General features: G+C 36.7%; 1 protein-coding gene across 1 annotated transcript; it reads left to right on the forward strand.

Moving 5' to 3' along the window:
* The first annotated feature begins 230 nt into the window (after positions 1–230).
* LOC145233424 (intraflagellar transport protein 140 homolog) lies at positions 231–16,453 on the forward strand. The gene is made up of 33 exons (XM_080098147.1): positions 231–466; positions 698–922; positions 1,280–1,419; positions 1,675–1,820; positions 2,160–2,284; positions 2,655–2,794; positions 3,104–3,210; positions 3,455–3,597; positions 4,080–4,254; positions 4,731–4,837; positions 4,970–5,042; positions 5,103–5,215; positions 5,298–5,425; positions 5,845–5,962; positions 6,225–6,361; positions 6,895–7,063; positions 7,498–7,629; positions 8,085–8,147; positions 8,826–8,971; positions 9,315–9,492; positions 9,886–9,969; positions 10,036–10,142; positions 10,551–10,646; positions 10,823–10,955; positions 11,356–11,499; positions 11,972–12,100; positions 12,896–13,078; positions 13,391–13,494; positions 13,647–13,743; positions 13,817–14,029; positions 14,328–14,494; positions 15,461–15,602; positions 16,046–16,453. Exons 1-33 carry the CDS (start codon positions 320–322, stop codon positions 16,277–16,279), a joined length of 4,545 nt encoding a protein of 1,514 aa, XP_079954273.1. The 5' UTR covers positions 231–319; the 3' UTR covers positions 16,280–16,453.
* The last annotated feature ends 3,943 nt before the right edge of the window (positions 16,454–20,396 follow it).

Genomic DNA, 20,396 nt, shown 5'->3' on the forward strand with positions numbered 1-20,396 from the left:
AAAAGACGCGCTTCAGTGGTTGATTGACAAGAATGTTTTGCGAGTATTTTGACAACATGAAATATTAAAATAAACTGTACTTGAGGCAGATAAGTACTTTATTTTTTCAAATCAGTTTCCTACTATAAATACATTTAAAACTTAATGTTTACAACGGTAGCTGTAGTAATTTCTTTAAATTGAGGGAAATCAGTTTTTTGTCGTTTTGGATTTTTTCATTTTTTAGTTTTACTTTTTGTCTTTCCTGCACAACAGTCGAAGCAGTTGGTTTTGCTAAAATTGTGACATGAGATATTAGAAATTGTTGCCTAAATTCGCAATGGCCTTGTATTTTGATTTTCAATTGGACTGTCCACCAAGTGCTTCAGCAGCATGTTTGTCCTGGCATGATCAACAGGGCCTTTTGGCCGTTTGCTTTAGTCTCTCTGGTGGAACAGATGGAATTGTAAAATTGTATAATAGAGATGTAAGTATTTTTTGACCACTAATTTGATAAATAGAAAAAAAAACTAAAGTGTAAATTCACTTTTTCCAACATTTTCTTTTGTACAACTTTGAGTGCCATAATTTGTTGGTTGAATAAGTTTAAAATTCATGTTTTACCATTACATGCACAGCATATGCAAATGTGTTCCAACAAAAAACAATTATAAATGTAATTGTATATGATTTCTTTTGAACTTTAATTGTGTTTCAGGGTGGAAACGCACACCAAGGCGTTTTGATGCAACGAGCAGTATCACCCACTTCAGTTACATGGCATCCTACGAAAAAGATTGTTGCTGTTGGCTGGGAAAATGGGGAAATACTCATTTGGAATGATCAACAAAAGGAACTTTATGAAGTGCCCAGACTTCACACTAAAGGCATATCTGCATTAGAATGGACCAACCAAGGAACTAGACTTGCATCAGGAGATAAAGTATGTAATTTAGATTATTATCACAGAAAAGCACATAATTCTATCACAGAAAAACACAAAATTAATTGTAACTGGAAATAAGGTGACTGCATTTTCAACTGCAACCAAACAAAATTTAGTACTATTATCAGTTCTGTTGCCAAAGACAGTAAATACAAAATATTAATAAGCAAGTTTGCTAAGTTGCATACCACCTATGTTTAACAATAGCTCATGTGGACACAGGTTAAACAATATGGGCAGTTAATTTATATGACAAAAGTGTTTCTGAAGCTTCACACCTTTGCCTCCTTCTGGTCATTGCATTGTACATGTAACACTTTAAACATAATGCACATTTGACAAAAAAATTCTCAGGAGGGAGTTTTTGCTGTGTGGAAATGTGATGCCCGTGGACGAGTTCAACATGACCCTTTGAGTCGTCATGATCTAGGACCTGCAGTGACGGACTGCATTGTTCGGCCAGGTCCACATGGAGCAGGTGACATTGACATGAAGTAAGTACTGTTTATTTAACTATGGTTGCATAGTTTGAGTCACAGCAAGTCAAAGGTTTATGGGGAGTTGAACTTGGACTTCCAAAAATACTGGTAGCCAAAATTGTAAAATAATTTTTCCAACTCAGACACAAGTCAAATAAACATCTTGAAAGTTTAAATTGGACTCATAGGAACACGAATTAGTCAGAATTGAATCTTACAAACTCTGCAACTTATGGTTTAACAATTGAACACATGTTTGAACTCCTGTAGGCAACTGACAAGTTTGGCAAAAGCTGCTATAAGTGGTGATGAGAGTGCTTTTGACATGTTGGAAGTAAATCAGAAAATGGATTCTCGAATGAGAGTAAAATCTGGTAGAAAGGAGGGACTTTCATTTTATGTTGGAACATCTGATGGTCAGTCACATTTTATATATCACATAGTCCTAAATGTAAAAGAGTTTAATTTGTATTTTAGAATTTAAAATTGCCTGTTATTGCTCTGTGTTTTTTAGTTAATAATTTTGTTTTGATAATATGTTTATGTTGAACAAACTTTGCCTTTTTTACCTTAAAAATGTCATTTTCACCCCAAAAGTGTAGTTAAAAAAAGTCCAACATAAATTCTGTTTTTTGAAAAAATGTTTAATATCAACTTTATTTGTTCTCATTTTTCTTGTAGGCAAGTAAATAAATCAAGAATACTAAATATATATTAATATATAATTAAATACAGTTTGTACATGTACTTTATAGGTGTTGTTTATCATATTGATGAGAAGGGTGTACGAACATCAGCAGTTACACTTGATTCATCAGTTCAGCAGTTACTTTACTGCAATGATAAAGACTTTCTTGTGGCTGCATCATGTGACTTGCAGGTAATTAGTACAATTGCTATATAATTTTTAATCATGGCTGTAGTACAATTCATATGCTTATGCTCAATCTAGGTTGCAAATTGTCTTGATTTTTTATTTTTATTGTCTGCTTAAGGTCATATCTGGATGTTTTTTACTATAATCTTTATTATTAATATAACAATTTCTATTGTTTTTGTTGTAGCATATCCTTGCTCAAATTTATGTTTCCGATTTAGACTTTGAAACTTTATGTTCATAATGGTAGAATGTGTTACCAAAGTTAACTAGTCAAATTATACTGTGCTGTTTCCATTATTTTTACCTTGTCATCACATTAATATTTTTATGTGATTTGAATATTTTCTACAATGCTACTTTGTGTTATTAGGTGGTAAAGTGCCTGGCTAGCAGTGATGGTCAGGTGGAAGAAAAAGAGCGTGTAAAGTTTAGTGGAAAAGAGCGAAGCGCTCGTCTGGCATGGGCTTCACCGGGTTTGTTGGTCGCAGCTACAGCTGACCAATCGCTGAGGTAAATGTTGAATTGTGTTTCAATTAAAGGCAGTTCAAAGAGAGAAAGGTCAAAATAAATTGTTATTATATTGAAAAACCTTTAACCAACCCTCTTGATGTGTAACAAATTTGTATGTTGTTCAATTTTACAAAACTTTAAATTTGAGCAAAAGCAATTTTATGTTTTAAAAGTATCAAATATTTGTTAAAAAAAGACCAGAAAAAGAAAAGAAAGTGCAGACTTACCTCAAGTGTCATTCCCTGGCAGTTTACTCTGTTTTTCTGTTGATAATTGGCAAAAAGAAATTACATGTGACACTTTTTTCAGGCTATGGGACCTTATTTCTGGTGACAACTACACACTGCTACTTGATGAACCAAGCGGTTTTGCAAGGGGAGAATGCATTATTGATGTCTCTTGCCTGAAACTTAAAGGTTGGTTTTGCAGTTTTGGACAAAATCCAGCAGCCAAAACAATGTTTCAGCTGGTATTTGCTCAGCTAAAGGACTTAGGCATGCAACAAGTGTTTAACATTAAGTACCAGATTTGACATGCTTGTGTCATATTTTTTTTGCTGTTAACATTTACTGTATGATACAAACTTTGATGCATATGAAGCATATTACTTTGTCCAGTCGAAACTATTGTTTAAAATCTGAAGTGCATTTATGGTTGCAGGAGTTATTGCAGCAGGTACTGACCAGAATAGAATTGCAATTTGGAAGTCAGTTCCACATGTTGGCAAGGGAAAGTTTGAGCCAGAAGACAAATGGAAACTACAGACTGCTGTGAAAATCAATGTGCCCTGTGGTGGGATTAAGGTGAAGTGTTTTTGTAGGTTGTTAGTTAATTGACTTGTTTTGCCTGTAATAATCATGTAATGAGTGTCTTTACAAACAAATGTAAAGAAGTTATCGCATGTGTATTTTAGCTAGGTGGCAAGATATGCCATAATCCATAAATTTCTTTTTTTTTACTCCATGTGGTTTGACGTGCACTAAATTATCCCAAATAACAACTAATTTGGCATTTTTATTATGCTGTCTATTCTTAACTGTAGAACTTTTATATCAGAACTGTATTCACATTACCTGATTCACAAGTAACTTAAAATAAATGCAATTAGAGTTAATAAGTTAAGTTTCTCAATACTTGAGTGTTTATCAACAGGCATGACTATGTAGCCTCATGCCACGGACATAAATATTTGCCAAAAGTTTCGACCCAAAATATTTCAACCATACAGCATGGTGATTATTTTGTCTGTATGGGGTATACATATAAATTATTTGTAATTTGGCAGTGGTGTCTAAGCCATCCTGTTCTTGCTATTGGTTCACGAGAAGGAGCATTGGTGCTGGCAGAAGAAAAGTCAAAAATGGCATTGTCTGCAACCATGGTTGCAGTTCAAACTGGCCCAAGACATATAGCAGTTGATTTTATAGGCCACAAACCAACACAGCAATCAACATTAACAGGTGCACTTTTTAACAAACATGTTTGTTTTTCATGAATAAGGGATATTCAATTTTTGTGGTGACTTAATTTACAAAAGGACAAAGATTCACATTGTTGTCAAATTTAATTAAACCATGAGTGCAACTTATATCTCTGAGGGCCAAATATACAGAACCTAAAGTGGCCTGGTGCACCTTTATATAATATTAACTGAATTTGGTTTCTCGCATATAACTCTGTAAAATGCTACCAGTTTGAATCACTATTGGACCACTTGCACTAAAATAATTTTTTGGATCTCGTTGATTTAAAATATTTTTTATGGGCTAAACATATTTTGTTTATACAACAGCTTTGAATTAAACAAAACTATTTTAAATGTAACCAATCTGATTAAAATTAGCCTTTGTCCAACTATGAATGTGATCCACCACCAAATCACGTTCTTAATTTTCATATTTTGTTTGCTTAATGGGGCTTAATATGTATTTTTCAGGTTTAGGCATTTCACCCACTCACACAGCAACAGACACAACTATTAAAGTGGAGGGACATATGAACCTTGATGTGGATATGGCGTTTAACGGAATGTCTGCAGCAAGCGTAAGTTTTTAAAAAACACCGTTCTACCTGAATTGAAACTGTTGCAAATAATGGAACTCTTTTAAAGTACTGTAAACTTTTGCTCATATTGGTCCAGTGAATATTGTTTGACATTGATTTGCCATTTTTTAGGAAAATGTAGCAGTTTGGAATGGAAAGCAGTTAGCAGTTTATGAAGTCACAAAACGGTCCCAATCTCATATTGGTAGGTACAGAAGCAAAATCTATATTTTACATTTGAAAAAAAAATATCCTTGTTTTGTAGGAATGTTTGAATGTGATTCTCATACAAACGCTCTTCATGACCAAAGTGTGTTTTGCATTGAATCTCCTAAAGACTCAAAAGACAGAACTAAAATTCAAGCACGGAACTTTCAAGTCAGTTTAACACAAAATCTGCACTGTCTAACATTAAGACAAACAGTTTGAACCCCATAAAACACAATTGTTTTTTTTTTAGGGAACCGTAAAGCAGTTGATTCATTTCCAAGAAAGTGAAGGTGATCCCACAATAATGTCTGTGTCTGGTGATTATCTTGCTGTTGGAACAAGCACTGGATGCATAAGAGTTTATGATTTGACAAGGAGGTAAACTTAATGCAAATCAGTCAAAACACAACAAACTCAATCTTTAAAACATTTTTAAATAGAAATGATTGAACAGTGTCACTTCATATTAAGCATGTTTTTAATAATCAAGCCACCTTGAAACCTTAGTATGTCTGCCTTTAAAACAGATAAAGTAGGATTACATTTTTGTATGGAATGAAACATAAAAAAAAGTTTAATACCAGATAATGTAGGATTAAGCACTGTTGAAACTTGGACTTAAGTTACTTTGGTCAGGGTTCAAAACTTAGTGACCGAATTACATTGTTAATTTTGCAGTCCGTTTTTGTAAAACTGCTAGCATGAGTATTTGCTGAAAACTGAATCAACTGAAAAAACCTTGTTGCTAATAACTACTAAATGAGCCAAAACAACTAATTTATTGCTATACAATGTAGAGATGCCAAGCCTCACTGTAGCACCAAGTCAATGGCTGACATGATTGAGGATTTTGGATCTTTGCAAATGGTTGTTTGCAATCGGAATGGTTCGAAGGTTGCCGTTATTTGTATGAAGGTATAAATGGTTATATTTGGACTCATAGTTATAGCCCTTAAGGCTTATGATCTACAAATATACATTTTTTAAGGAAAAACTAATCAAATTTCTTATAAATTTATTTTTTTCGGAAAAACACTATAGCTTAGTCGCTAGATAATATGAATTTAGAAATTGTACTTTGTTAATTTTCGAGCCGTTTGCTCTTCCAAAAAAATAACAATGCTGTCGATTTACCCACCATGAATTTTTTTCTAAAAAAAGTTCATTTTTTTCACAGGATAATGGTGTTCCCGATTCCAGGGTTTATATTTATGATACCGAGTTGGACAAAGTGGAAAGTTTTGATTTTACAACTGGTAAAAACGACCAGGACGAATACACGAATGATCTGAATCCAAAATCCGACATTGAACAGTTGAGTAAAACTAAGTACCACTTCAATTACTATTTCAATAACACTAAAGTATGTATTGATTTGTGCTTTAACTTCTAAACGGCTTTGAAAAGTACAGTTTGCTAAATGCTATAAACCGATTTTATAGATATTGGATATAAGAAATAAGTTTGATAAAAAGTACTTTGGCTTTTTAACGTTAAGTTCAAGCAAATATGTTTTTGACTAAGTCACTTGTTGAATATTCCTCATAAGTTTAGCAAGGTGGAAACTTATGATCGCTTCAAATATGAATCAAACACCAAAATTCACGACCCAACGTAGTTTTTGCCTATTTTTACATCCGGTACGTCATTTAACGACCCGTTTATTTAAGTTTGTTATGTTGGTGCTCTTGGGAATAAGACTTGTTGCCACATAAGGTCTCTTGGTAAGCAAAAATGTCGTTGTTACATAATACTAACAACGTTTTTGACCTAGCCCAAATCGCCTTACTTTGATATGAGACATGTTCATTTTTCCCATGTGGTTTCTAACAGCCGTCATTCTTTAGGAGTCGGGCTGACGCAGCGTCAGAGGTGGCTGGTAGATATCCCACGAGTGTCCACTGGGATGCGACAGAGAGCAGAATGCTGACGTGCGAAGCGCAAATTACGGACCCTCCACTTTCTGTGAAGACCAAGTACGACTTTGGAGGTGCCGTTTCCACTCCACCACCCCAGGTTTGAGGAATAGTTTGTGCTTTCAAAGTGGCCCATAGTTTCATACAGAAGTGTTAGCTTAGCAGGTCCTAAATTGAGACCCGAACCTAATTTTAAGAAAAACTTTTTTGGTCCGAAAGTTAAGATTCCGGCAAAATGATCCCAAGTATAAATGACACAAGTCAAGTACGTTTGATTTAGCGTTAAGCCCGAACCCGACACTAAAAGCCCAGACCGACATACAACTCTTGTTCTGTGTGTTGCAAATGAAAAGTTTTAAATACGATACACAAAGTGATCAAAAATCCCCACAGAAATTTAAAGTTTTGATAGCACTTGTTAGATATGCACGATTTAATATGATTGATTTTTATTTTCAGGTCTATAATCCCAATGAAGTCTAAAAGTGCTGTGATTTAAACGTTTAGAATATTATTCGTTTTGACTGTTCACAGGCTGAAGTGATGATAGTGACTCTGTTCACCACACAAGACCACGGACTTATGCTGCAAGGCTCTTTCGAAAGAAATATGGAATACGATCAACTTGTCGGGCATAAAGTTCCGTATTTCTACTTCACTAAATCCGTAAGTGATGTAGTAGTTTACACTGCTTTCTCACATGGTAAAATCGTGACATTTTATCAGTGCCCAAAACCGTGGATAGGACTCACGTTAGCTTACTAATAACAATAGTTGGCTATGTAGTACAAACGCACAATGAAATAGACAGAACCAGTCAAAAACAACTTCATTTAACAATCACCAAGAGGTTACAAAAATGGCTGACCATGTTCAGGATCGGTTCTTAGTCGCAACATACACTTGCAGTTAAAGCTGCGTTACATTTTAACCAGAAATTCATTTATTCTTTTGTCATATGATTTGCAACTTTTCTTTAAGCGTTTCACAAGTCATAAAAAAGCCTTCAACATTTTAGTGCGAGCATATAGTTTTCATTCTTAGTCACATTAATGCATCCAATCATCAGTATATTCGCTGTAGTTAGTAGATTTATTGATGCGAATAACTGATGTATGTAGATCGTATCACCACTAACACCGATTCGTGACACAGATGAAAATGAAGAAAGAAAACCCGAAGAGGTACACATTATATGCTATTCCCATATTTAACGAAAATATGGATATGTATTAAAATGAATGCAACTTCTGCATTTACTCATATTGTTTACTAATACTATAGTCCAGAGACTTCTTATCTGAACGTAGTAGTGTACAGCTTTTTATAAAATCATTCAAAAGCTAGGGAAGTAAATCGTTGGTCTCTTTGATTAACTATTGCTTATCCCTATAGGCTGTAAATTTTATACCGGGAGTCGGCAATCGTAAGTAACATCTTGTGTTCATAATCACCGGGTTGAGAACCACTGCCTTGGACGTAGTGTTGATACAGTTTTAATGTGATCTTCTTACAGAACATTGGGCACCAAGCCTATCCAATTGCTAAACCAGATATTGTGTTTTTAAAAAAATCTACGGCCTATTGATTGTTTAAATGACGTTGGAATTAAATCATTTTTTTCAATCCTTGTCATAAGCTCAGTCCCTAAAGCGTTTTACTACTAAATTTGTGTTAAAAGCGTGTTGGTTACCAAAAATATTATGTGTATAATTTTTGATTGTAAAGTTTACCCATTGCAATATTTAAGCATTAACTGCTTGCATTTACGGTGTAATGCTAAATTGTGCGTTCTACAGTTTAGAAACACAACAATGTATTGGAGTGTATTAAAATAAAACAAAATTTGACTTTGCTTGCAGACGTCAGTTTATAGGAAAACAATGCGGGATTTCGTTGGTCTGGATGATTGCGATAATGCCTCTATATCGGCAATGCTCGACTTCTCATACTACCTCACTATAGGGGATATGGACGAGGCATTCAAAGCCATTAAACTTATAAAAGGGTAAGACATTATTAGAAAGGCATTTGGTTACATACTACACATTTTAAGGTTTATAAAACATCCTTCACTTTCTTCATGTGTTTTATTTCTCTATTTTATGCTTATTCTGTGTAAAGGGCAGTGACGCAAAACTAACCGTATTTCGAAAGAGAGTGTTTAATAAAACAATCCAAATTTTGTAAAAAAAATATGTTGCTGATCATAACTTGAAATCGTGCACAATATTTAAATTCTAGTGGTTGCATTTGTGGGCGGCTTGCACCAATTGGTGTATTTTTTGCGATTTCCCGTATGTTGAGGCGAACCCGTAATTTCCGACTTGTTTCTTTAATTCCAATTTTAGCACAGCGGTTTGGGAGAGCATGGCACAAATGTGCGTAAAAACCCGACGACTGGACGTGGCCAAGGTTTGTCTGGCGAACATGGGAAATGCCAGAGGTGCGCGGGCGTTAAAGGAAGTCGCTAAGGAACCGCAAAGAGACGCGAGGATTGCCAGATTGGCCTTGGAACTGGGGATGAACGTAAACGATTGTTATTTTTAGCTCTGATGTAATTCCTAAAATGCCGTTGTAGGAATGGTCTTGAAAGAAATCTGTTGCGTAGATTTATATTTTTCGTACAAAACTGTTTTTCTTCATACAATTGTATAGACACTTATTTAATTTGTAATAATTTGTAACATATTAAAAAATGTAGGCTTTTGTTTAATTAAAGTACTGTAATATTTCCCAACAGTAATAAAATAATGTAAAATGTTATGTTCATTTTATCCGGCATCTCAAATAAACTAACGCAGTCTATCCCCAAAAACATTAGGCTAACAAATATCCCACGATTCCAGTCTACCAACAGAACATGAGATTAACACGAATTTTTGACGACTCATGATGACGTATGTATTTTAAATTTCACAGGACGAGGCAGAAAAGTTGTACATCAATTGTGGCAGGTACGACTTGCTTAATGTGTTCTACCAAGCGATTGGAGAATGGAAAAAGGTATAACGTGCGTTCATGTGGCGTAATAGGGAGGGTCGTTTTACTCTCTCTCTCTTTGATTGACAGGCGCTGGACACAGCCGAGCAACACGACCGAATTAACCTCCGATCCACTTACTACAAATACGCCAAACATTTGGAGACGAGTGGAGACATTACTGGTGCAATACCTAAGTAGGAGTTTGGAATTTTGTTATATGAGGACCGGGGGTCGCAACCTTTTTGGTACTGCAAGCCGTTTCAAAACAAAAATGTTTTCGTGGACCAACCTAAAAAACAACAAATGTTGAAAAGCAATGAAAATTTATTACAGCTTATATAAGATATATATTTGGACTTGCCAACGCGGCCATTTGAAAGGATCGCTTTACATAAATCTTTTTATCATTCCTGGGATGCACCGAACTGCCTCAAAAATGTTGCAAAGTTTTCGCGTTGTATTGTAGTTCATTTTATAAATCACAATTGGACTGTTTTATGATGAGATCTATGCACTAAATTCTATGTTTTGCAAAAAATTGTTGTAATTTCGGTTGGTTGATGAGACGAAAGAAAAATGTCACCTTCAAAAACTTGTTGCAGTTTCGAGAAATCGGGGACTCATTATTTCGAAGTTCCGCGAATGTTGTTCGACGAATCGGAAATGCTGGAAGGTTACATAATGAAAACTAAAGACAGGTAAACTAATAAACCCGAATACGTAAGTTTAGTTAGAGTCGTCTTCCTATATTTTTGACTTTAGTGCATTATAAGAAAATTCGACTATGAAATACAAAGAAAAAACACAAAAGCATTCAGGAATTTAACTGTTACGGAAGAATTAAACTTGATTAAAACTCGTGTAATACTTGCAGAAAACTTCGCAAATGGTGGGCACAATACATGGAGTCGACTGGTGACATGGAAACCGCCATAAAGTTTTATCAACAAGCTGCAGATCCTCTTTCACTGGTTCGAGTTTACTGCTACTGTGGTAACTCTGAGAAGGTTAGTGATTTTTTACCATTGCTACAGTCACGTGTTATCGAAATTACACTGATGTGTGTTACATTTAATCCCGTTTCAAGATTTTGTTTGAAAATAATCCTTGTGACTGTGCTTTGCTAGTTTTGTAACCTAATGTAATAGTACAAATGTGCAGATGAAACGAATTGTGCATGTAGTAACATTTGACTGTATTTTTATATCGACAAAAAATATAAACAGATAAGCCAAAAACTGGCATAAAATGCATTCAAAGATCAAAAGGCGAATTACACAGTTTTCTGTATTTCAGTATCGGTACCGTGAATTCATAAGCACTAGTTCAATGGTGAAAAATAGAGATGCTTCGGAAATTTTGGGTTTTTACTGTATTTAATCCTTCTGATGCATTTTCAACGTACAGGCAGCTGAGGTTGCAAATGAAACTGGCGACAAAGCGGCGTGTTATCACCTTGCTCGTCAGTTCGAAAATAACGACGACATCAAACAGGCGATTCACTTCTTCACTCGTGCAATGGCTTACGGAAATGCTATTAGAATATGCAAGGTATCCTTTATTTAAATTTCATGACTCGGCAAGAACAAACGTGTCTTTCCCCCTTGAAGAGTGACTTCCTGCCTGCATGGCTATTATTCCCTAACATTGCATTTACAACATCAGTGGATCATTTAAAACCCTTTTTTATTATTGTTACCCCTGAGAACAATTAAATGAATTTCGTGCATGATATTTTGAAGAATCTATAATTACCAGCTATGACGTCACTGGGCAAAATTTTGTCATGTATTTACCCCCTGTAAAATGTCAAATTGACACCGATTAAGAACCTCTGTACTACGCAAAGAAGCACATTCGTTGGTTGTATTATCGTCTTTAAGTGAGAAACACATGACATAGTGCACTGGTTACAACTATAAACTAACTGCAAATGCACATGTTGCAATGTTTGTTGTAAAACATATGATTTACTACTGCCTTTTATCTTGCATACTTTTATCTTTTTCTCATTCATTCGCAGGAACATGGTTTTGAGGACCAGCTAATGAACCTTGCATTACTGAGCACACCAACAGATATGGTTGAGGCAGCAGCGTACTACGAAGATCGGCCAGATACGATGGACAAGGCAGTCATGCTTTACCACAAGGTATTTTGCATCTTAGCATAAAAAATGTATGAACAATTTTGATCACCAGTAAATTTTCAAATTATAATGCTCGTTTGACCCAGTGTTCTTAAAAAGGTGCATTTGTATGACAAAACTCACGAATATGCTTTTTAATATTTTATGAACATTTTGAATTATTGGTAGTTTTTAAATAAAGTTGCGTCTTACTGAGGATAAATTTGTCTTACAAAACTCTCAAACAAGTGAACATTTTTAGTTGAATTATGAGCCGTAAACTTTATGGCAACTACTGGTTCATAAATGTCGAAATTCAACAAAAGTTTAAAATGACAATATGGACAAATCCGGTTAATCGCATTATCCGTTTAATTGCACAGAGATCGAAATTCTGTGAACCCTTTTTATTACCTTACTCAAATAGAACCATAAACAGATAAATAATAAACATAATTATAGAGAACACACACAATAGTTGACATAGAAGCACATTGCAAGGAAACACCAAGTAAACTTTAACTGTATACCAACTGCACCTTAACAGACTGAGTGCAAGGTCATGCAAGGTGCCACTTGTCATATGTACAACATCTGTCATGCATAAAGCTCTGTCAAGTTAAAATGAAGAAACAATTATTAAATTCATATGGGGGCAACTTAAAGTTAACGCAAATCGTACCAATTTGATAAGAAAATCGTCCGAATAAACGCACAATGTAGTTAATTGCAAAAGCTGGGCAAAGTGGGTATACGATTAGCCAGACTCGTTTGTTATTACCTTTGTATTGGCTCAGTCTATTCCAATTCTGAATCCAGGCTGGGCATTTCTCAAAAGCGCTGGAGTTAGCGTTCGAAAGCAAACAGTTCGGGGCTTTGGAACTCATCTCACAGGAGCTTGACGAGAAAACCGACCCAGTGCTGTTGGAGAGATGCGCCGATTTCTTTATGGAACACGGACAACACGATCGGGCTGTTGCCATGCTTGTTGTGGCCAAGAAGGTACGTAGTTTCTGTAAAAAATCGATCCCAACGGCATTCTTTAAGTCAGTACTTTCTTGTTTCAATACACTCTTTTGTTTTTGTTTAAACATTGTAAGAAATGTGTACGTTCAAGATGGCTTGCATTTTTGTTAATAATGATATAATTTCTTGTTGTACTTTATTACCACACCATCATTTCAATGTTTGTCACAGGCATATTGCCAAAAACCCAATACTTGCTTAAAACGTTTTGAATCTAGATTTGGTGCAAAAAGCGTAGTGTAGACGAGATATTATGCCGTGCTCTCTGTTGACAATCTCTTTATACAGTACTCGGAAGCCATCAACATTTGCAGTACAAGAGACGTTCGTTTGAATGAAGATCTCGTTACAAAACTCACGGTTCCCAAGGGTTCGATGGATCCGACGCAAAGGTAGCATTCAATCACTTTTTTTAAACTATGTGTTGAACAGTAGATTACAATTATGGAGTTGAAATGACTTCGTACTGCATATAAAAAAAAACTTACCTAACCAAAGTTGAATGCAATAACATTATATTTTTTGTTTGTTTTACGTATTTTAGAGATCGCCTCCATGTCCAACTTGCCGATTGTTGCATGAAACAGGGCGAATATCATCTCGCCTGTCGGATCTATACACAAGCGGGCGACAAAGAGAGGGTGAGATGATAAATTTGAGATATTTTACTATCCTGTATCAGCACATACAAAACATGGGACTTCATATTTTTAGGCTATGAGAGCTCTTTTGAAATCGGGCGACACAGAGAAGATCATGTTCTTTGCTGGTGTGTCGAGGTCCAGGAACATCTATGTGATGGCAGCGAATTATTTGCAGTCGCTTGACTGGCGAAAAGACCCGGAGATTATGAAAGGAATCATCAATTTCTACACCAAAGGCCGGGCGCTAGACTCTCTGGCGGGATTTTACGACGCTTGTGCGCAGGTAAGAATTAGGAAAACTACTTATAGATTTGAACTGTATTGTTAATGTTTTTAAAGTTCAAAGACAGAGACAGGCAATATATGCTTAATAATGCATTTTGTCCTTTTCTTAATTGTGATGAATTGAAAAAATGTTTTTCCTGATGTATCAAACCAGACATGCAATCGGGCCGGTTTTGGGCTTATTATAGGCCCGTCAATCAACTTTCGGGCCTAAACGTGCTTCTCAAAACCGATTCGGGTTCGGGCCGGGCTTGTACATTCGGGTTCGGTATCAAACATAAGCATTTTAATTGCAGGTTGAAATCGACGAGTATCAGAATTACGACAAAGCGATCGGCGCTCTCACCGAAGCTCTCAAATGTCTTACAAAAGCAAAGATGGCAGATCGACAACTTCAGGAGAGCAAAGTGTCTGAGGTCAAAGGTCGAATCGCGCTGATCAAAAAGTTCACACAAACCAGAAGGTAACAGTAAAATTCCTAAACTTCAAATTTCCCAAGCTCTGCATAAGCCCGTTGAAGGCGTTATACCGAACCAAGTCGGTCTCCCAAACAGTCCCGGCTTAATTCAGAGTAAGCCCTTTCATGGACCTGGCATATTTATGGATGAGTGTACCATGATCGCTGGTCTCCATGGACGCTATAGGGCTGATCCCAGTATGAATGTCTTTTTTAGATGAACGTTAGTTTAGCATTGGGAAGGCTGTCTATGGTAAACAAACAGGAAAGTTTATGAAATATGCCTGATATCAACACTATATTTATCTGTCTATGTCGTAAGTACCACCAACTCCATACATAGCAATCTGTTCAGTGATTGAAGAGGTTTGGGTTAACTAAATCCGATTTAATTCATATAGGTGTGATTTTACATTCAGGCGTATAAGTGTCGTAAATTTCACTAACTTTCGGGCCATGTTTAGAATAATCCGCTTCTTAAACTTTTATTTCGATCTGCTCAAGCTAATGTTAATTGTTTGAACAAGCATTTAGATCAGGGGTACTTAACCAGGGGTACATGTACCCCTTGGGGGTACGAAGCATCAAAGCCAGGGGTACGACATGCAGGGTGAAATTATACGCTATTTAGGCATATTTGTGAAGAATGCGTAACAAGTTACTTTGTTATATATCTAGGGTTAGTTTTGTCCTACTTACAATACTGTTTTCATGCATGCATTCAACACCCAAGTTATAAATACACTGAGTTTAATTCCTATTATTACAATTTTATTTACTTCCGTCGGCCATTGTAGACAGGGGGTGCGAGAAAATTTTATGAAATCTCAAAGGGTACGAGCGCAAAAAAGGTTAAGAAACACTTATTTAGATGTAACCGAACGCCCTGCTGAATACTTCAAGGGTCCACTAAGATTGATATTTTCATAATCTATTGGCTTTCTATAAATATTTTATTGACGTTTTCGACAGATTGTTCGAGACAAACGCCGAAGAAGCATTGAAACAATGTCAAGCCTTACTCAGTGAACATGATCTGGAATCTTCAGTACGTTACGGCGATGTATACGGCCTCCTGATCGAGTACCACGCATCACAAGATAATTTCGACAGAGTAAGTCTTTTTCAGTTTAAATGTCTTTTTAGCAATCAGTCTGGCAATTCTTGGTTTAAAGATAACAATCCAACAAGTTTAATGATATGTGTTTGATACTGTGAAAGTGTAAAAGGGTTGACGCTTTGGCATTATACAGCCATACTGTATCGTTGAAATTCCTGCTTTACAAGTATCAAACATAAATAATTCACTTTCGTTACCTCAATCACTAATAGGGCAAATACTAACGCAGTCAATAGGTCATAACCTGACCATCTCTGGAGTTTACTATGTAGCAAAATTTAAGGACGGAAGTTCAGTAACCAAAATTTTCAAAAAGTGCACATATTGCTTGTTGCACTATCAGACTCTTTATCACACAGAATCTAGCTTGAACCGCAAACTCGGTAGTATTTTTCTGTCCTATGACCAATTGTATAAAAAACAATGAATACACGCAGGCTTACCAGTGCGTACAAGATCTTCGTGCCCGAGTCCCGTCGATAAACCTCTCCTACTACGTCAGTATGCGCACCTTAGAGGCTGTACATCGCGCTGTAGGTGTACCCCTGGGTAGGGGGGTGAACTACGCCAACGGGGACGCCGAAAGAGGCGCTCATGACGACATGGATGACGATGATGAGGTCACTGAAGAACTCTATGACGATGATAGCGGTCCGTACGGATTTCGCTGACTCAGCAGTTTTGGCTCACTGTGATATTTTGCTGCTCATTATGATGCGTCGTGTTGTTTCTTGCGTCGCGTCCATCGTTATCTTCGGCAGCGCTGAGCCAGGGCACGACTTTTTACCCGTTGGCGTTTTATTTATAGAGCTTATTTTTGTAAATAAACAATTTATCGAGCTGTGTATGGTCGTCATTGCTATTAACATCAATATGGTGTCATTTGAAAGGGTCAAGACACGGAAAAGATGAAGAATGAGAGTGTATCCTGTTGCATCATACGGTTCGCTCCACTCATAAGAACTATTTTTTCGACCAATTTAGGTGGAAAAAACTTAATACATTAGCACTCCTTTAAGTCACATTTACAGCTATAGCCACAGTGACTGAAAACCGAAGTAAATATGCCAGGTCTGTTCGAACCCCTAAACTACAACCTTGGGTGATTTTTCGTGCCATTGTTGTGCGTAAATAAGTCAACGTTTTGTTTATTTTACTCGACAAAAATGAACATCACAAAATATAATGTTCAAAGAAGGACACAAATGGTCGCCATGGTAGAATGACCCTCGTCAAAACCGCTATTACAAAACACAGAAATGATGCTGTAGGATGTGCATGATCAGTTTGACATTATAGCTGGCTGCAGAGGAAATTCTTAACCAATTTCCTCACGGGGCTAAACAATAGACAGCTGATGAGGTTGTAGCGAATGCAAATAGGACACCTGTATACCGACTCCTATCTTTATTGAATGCAGCCTAGCTGAACTTGTTCCAAAGATTATTCTTCAACAAGAGACACCAAAATCATTCATAGAACGCAGAACATAAAATCGAAAAACAAACTCAATTTGTAACACAGAAAGATTGACCCGTAGGCTACTCGTTTAACGCTTCAAAACGATTATGACCTTTTTAATGTTTTCACCCAGGGTCTTTATATTCAGTGCTCGATGTTTAACGTTAGAGATTATTTGATTCGAAATCCTGATGTTGACAAACATACGGGATTGCGCACTAGATTTACTGGTATACGATACCAAACGTACTTCATAAATTTACACATAGGCCTGTGTAACCAATTCATCTGAGGTCAAATTTATAAGCAGAGGTAAAAAACACGGAATTACACCACGTCACTTCAAAAAACAGTGTCAAGCGTATAATCAATGAACAATTGACAAAAGTACACGTATTGGATACAAGGCATAGGTAGGGTACACTTTGTGACAAGGTACACTTGTGCCCAATATATAATTCCAATTTCATAGTAAACATGACTGTACGAAACAAGGAAATAAAAAGCACGGAGTCTTGTAAAAGTTGGACAATTTAACATAAGCATAACAAAAAGATACTTGGACACATATTAGTCAAATATATGAACGTTGGCAATAAACACAATAAATAGTTTTGAGTTTGGGTGTAGAAAACTGACTTGATATAAAAACAAACGTTACACAACATAGGTTACCATACATCTTTGCAACCCAAGTTTGAACACTCTCCGGCCAATTTCACAAAACTCACAAAGGAGGTGCATTATACCTTCAATGTATATCGGCGAAAGCTAAAGTAAGACGAAAACAAAAATTTTGTTTAGAGAGAAAATCTAGCCTTTCAGCTTCAATTTAGTCCAACCCATCAAAATTTTCTGGTTCGTAGCAATAACAGGCCAGATAAAAACTTGGCCATTTCCCTTTTTTGAAAAATCTTTGAGGCTTTGCAACCCTTTGGTATGATGTGTAACAAATAGTTTTGTCAACAGTCTAGAATTCAGCAGGACTTGAATACATAAGATTGTTTCGTACAACAATGTTGTTGAAACCAAGCGCAGTTTGTTGGTATTCCTTGCATGATAGGTTTTCGTTAGCCTTGGCACGCTTTGCACCGAAACAGGATTTTAATGCAACTCATTATTCGTTTTTACCTGCAATGCGATGTTTTCGATTGGATCCATATTTTTGTGTGGTTTCTTTGCCTGAGTTTTCACGCAAAGTCTTTTGCAAAACTGTGTCCATTTTGCCGAATACAGCAAAGGATTGAGCGCGCTATTTACTGGAAATAATATCACAGTCAGGTATATGATTGTTTCATCGCTCAGAGGCAACGCTTCCTTGTCTATTGTTCTAATAATAACAATAAGCGACATTGGAACCCAACAGGCAAAGTCCGTGAGCACGATTAAGAACATGCGAAGTTGCATTTTCTTATTCTCTCTGCTGTGTTGGTCCTTCCTCCTCGGCTTGCATCCGAAACACGACAGACGATGGGCGCACTTGGTGAAACTTTGTGTTTTCCAGCAGATGCACCCGTAGGCGACTGCCATGTATATAAACGCAAGTAGGTTAAAAGACACTACAAGAAGAGATAGGCCACGGGAGGGATCACCGTGCAATGCTATCACTTTCATTCCACATGTAGGCATCTCCTGGTAAAATCCAATGGTCTTTAGTTGTGATGAGTTAAACATCTGAATTTCTTCTATAACGTTTTTGAGACGATTCCAAGAACGATGCTCCGGTATCCTTGAAGAGCAATTGACCTGGACCAGGATGCTATTTAAAACAATTGCCCAATTCTCGTAGCTTGCCTCGTAAGGTAAATCATGACATTCGTCCGATACGAACATGCTGTTGTGAAACACATTGTGAAAGCCGTCGCTTTCTACAACGGGCAAACAGGCAAGAATTGTCCACAGAAGCCAAGCCAGCAAGTTAATCGCAACCACCGGTCGTATTCGAATAGTCTTAAATGGCCACATTATGCTAAACAGCCTACAAGTGGTGATACTGATCAAAGTAGTTACTGATACTTCGCTGGAAACAAAATTGAAAATTCCCATGATGTTGCAACCAGTTCCCACCTGCCATTGCCGACATTTACGCGAAGAGCAGGGGATGCTCTGATCGACGTCTAAAATAAGCATTGAGATGAGGTATACGCCCATTAGGAGATCCGCCATCGCCAAGTTTATTATTAACAGGTGATAAACTTTATGTCCTTTGGGCATGACGTGAAAGTGTTTGTAAAGTAATGAGCCCCTATGGCTTATTGCCACAATGTTTCCAGCAGTTGCCATGACCGCTACGATCCATATGACAGGTATCCACGTATCGAAGTGAGTGTTTAGTTTTTGGTTTCTTGCAAACTGGTTAATGCGAGGAGGTAGATTATCCAATAGACGATGTAAAAACACGTGAGCTGGTTTGCATCGTCTTAGATTACTTGACACGTTATGCATCGGAGAGGTGACAAACTTGTAAGACTGGCAAGTGTTGGACGAAGAATTTCGGCACAGTTGAAATGACCATTGACTATCTGACGGCGTTCCATCCAAACTCACACATTCGGCTGTGGATTTGTCTAAATGAAAACACAAAATGTGACTGTCTGATGATGAAAACACAAACACTGGTTGGAACGTTTAAGCTATGCCGGGCTAAGCAAAATTGGAAAAAGTTACTAAAACGCCAATGTATTTAAGTCTTTGCTAGTGCCTAACGTTAATACGTATGTTTATTTAAAACGAATGTATATAAAGGACTTTGCTGGTGCTTAACGTTAATACGTGTGTTTAATTACAAAGTTTTATTCGAAAATTCAATTCAGTGTTTCCCAACAAATATAAACAGTGGTGTTAAGAAACAAGTATAGTTGTTAGAAACGGCCATTACTTACCTGTCCATATGTTAAAGAAAACAACAGAAGCAAAAATCCTTCGAACGAATGTACACGCACGCATTTCGGACGTCTTGGCCGGGTTTTATCTATGTGCAACCTCTTTCGGCAGTTCCAACGAAAGACGATGACTTCCGCCGTTATTCACTTGTTAACCCCGGTCTTAGCGCTGCAATTTTAACGGTAGCAAGAATCCAAAATCGGCATCTGAACTTTCTCAGACTTTTGACTTTGGTTTTTAAACACCTGGTTGGGAACATATATTCATTTGTTACACGCATTGCATAAATATGAGGTAATGTTAATAGATTTCAGAAATAGAAGTGTAATTAACACTTATGAATTTTCGCTATGTGGTTCTGTAATAGATGCTGTTTGTACTGTTGGCTGGTCACTGCAGAGTAAGGCCTGTACGAAAAGTTAAGCGAAGAAACATAATATCACA

This window comes from Phallusia mammillata, chromosome 1 (assembly GCF_965637545.1).
Source record: "Phallusia mammillata chromosome 1, kaPhaMamm4.hap1.1, whole genome shotgun sequence".
NCBI lineage: Eukaryota > Metazoa > Chordata > Ascidiacea > Phlebobranchia > Ascidiidae > Phallusia > Phallusia mammillata.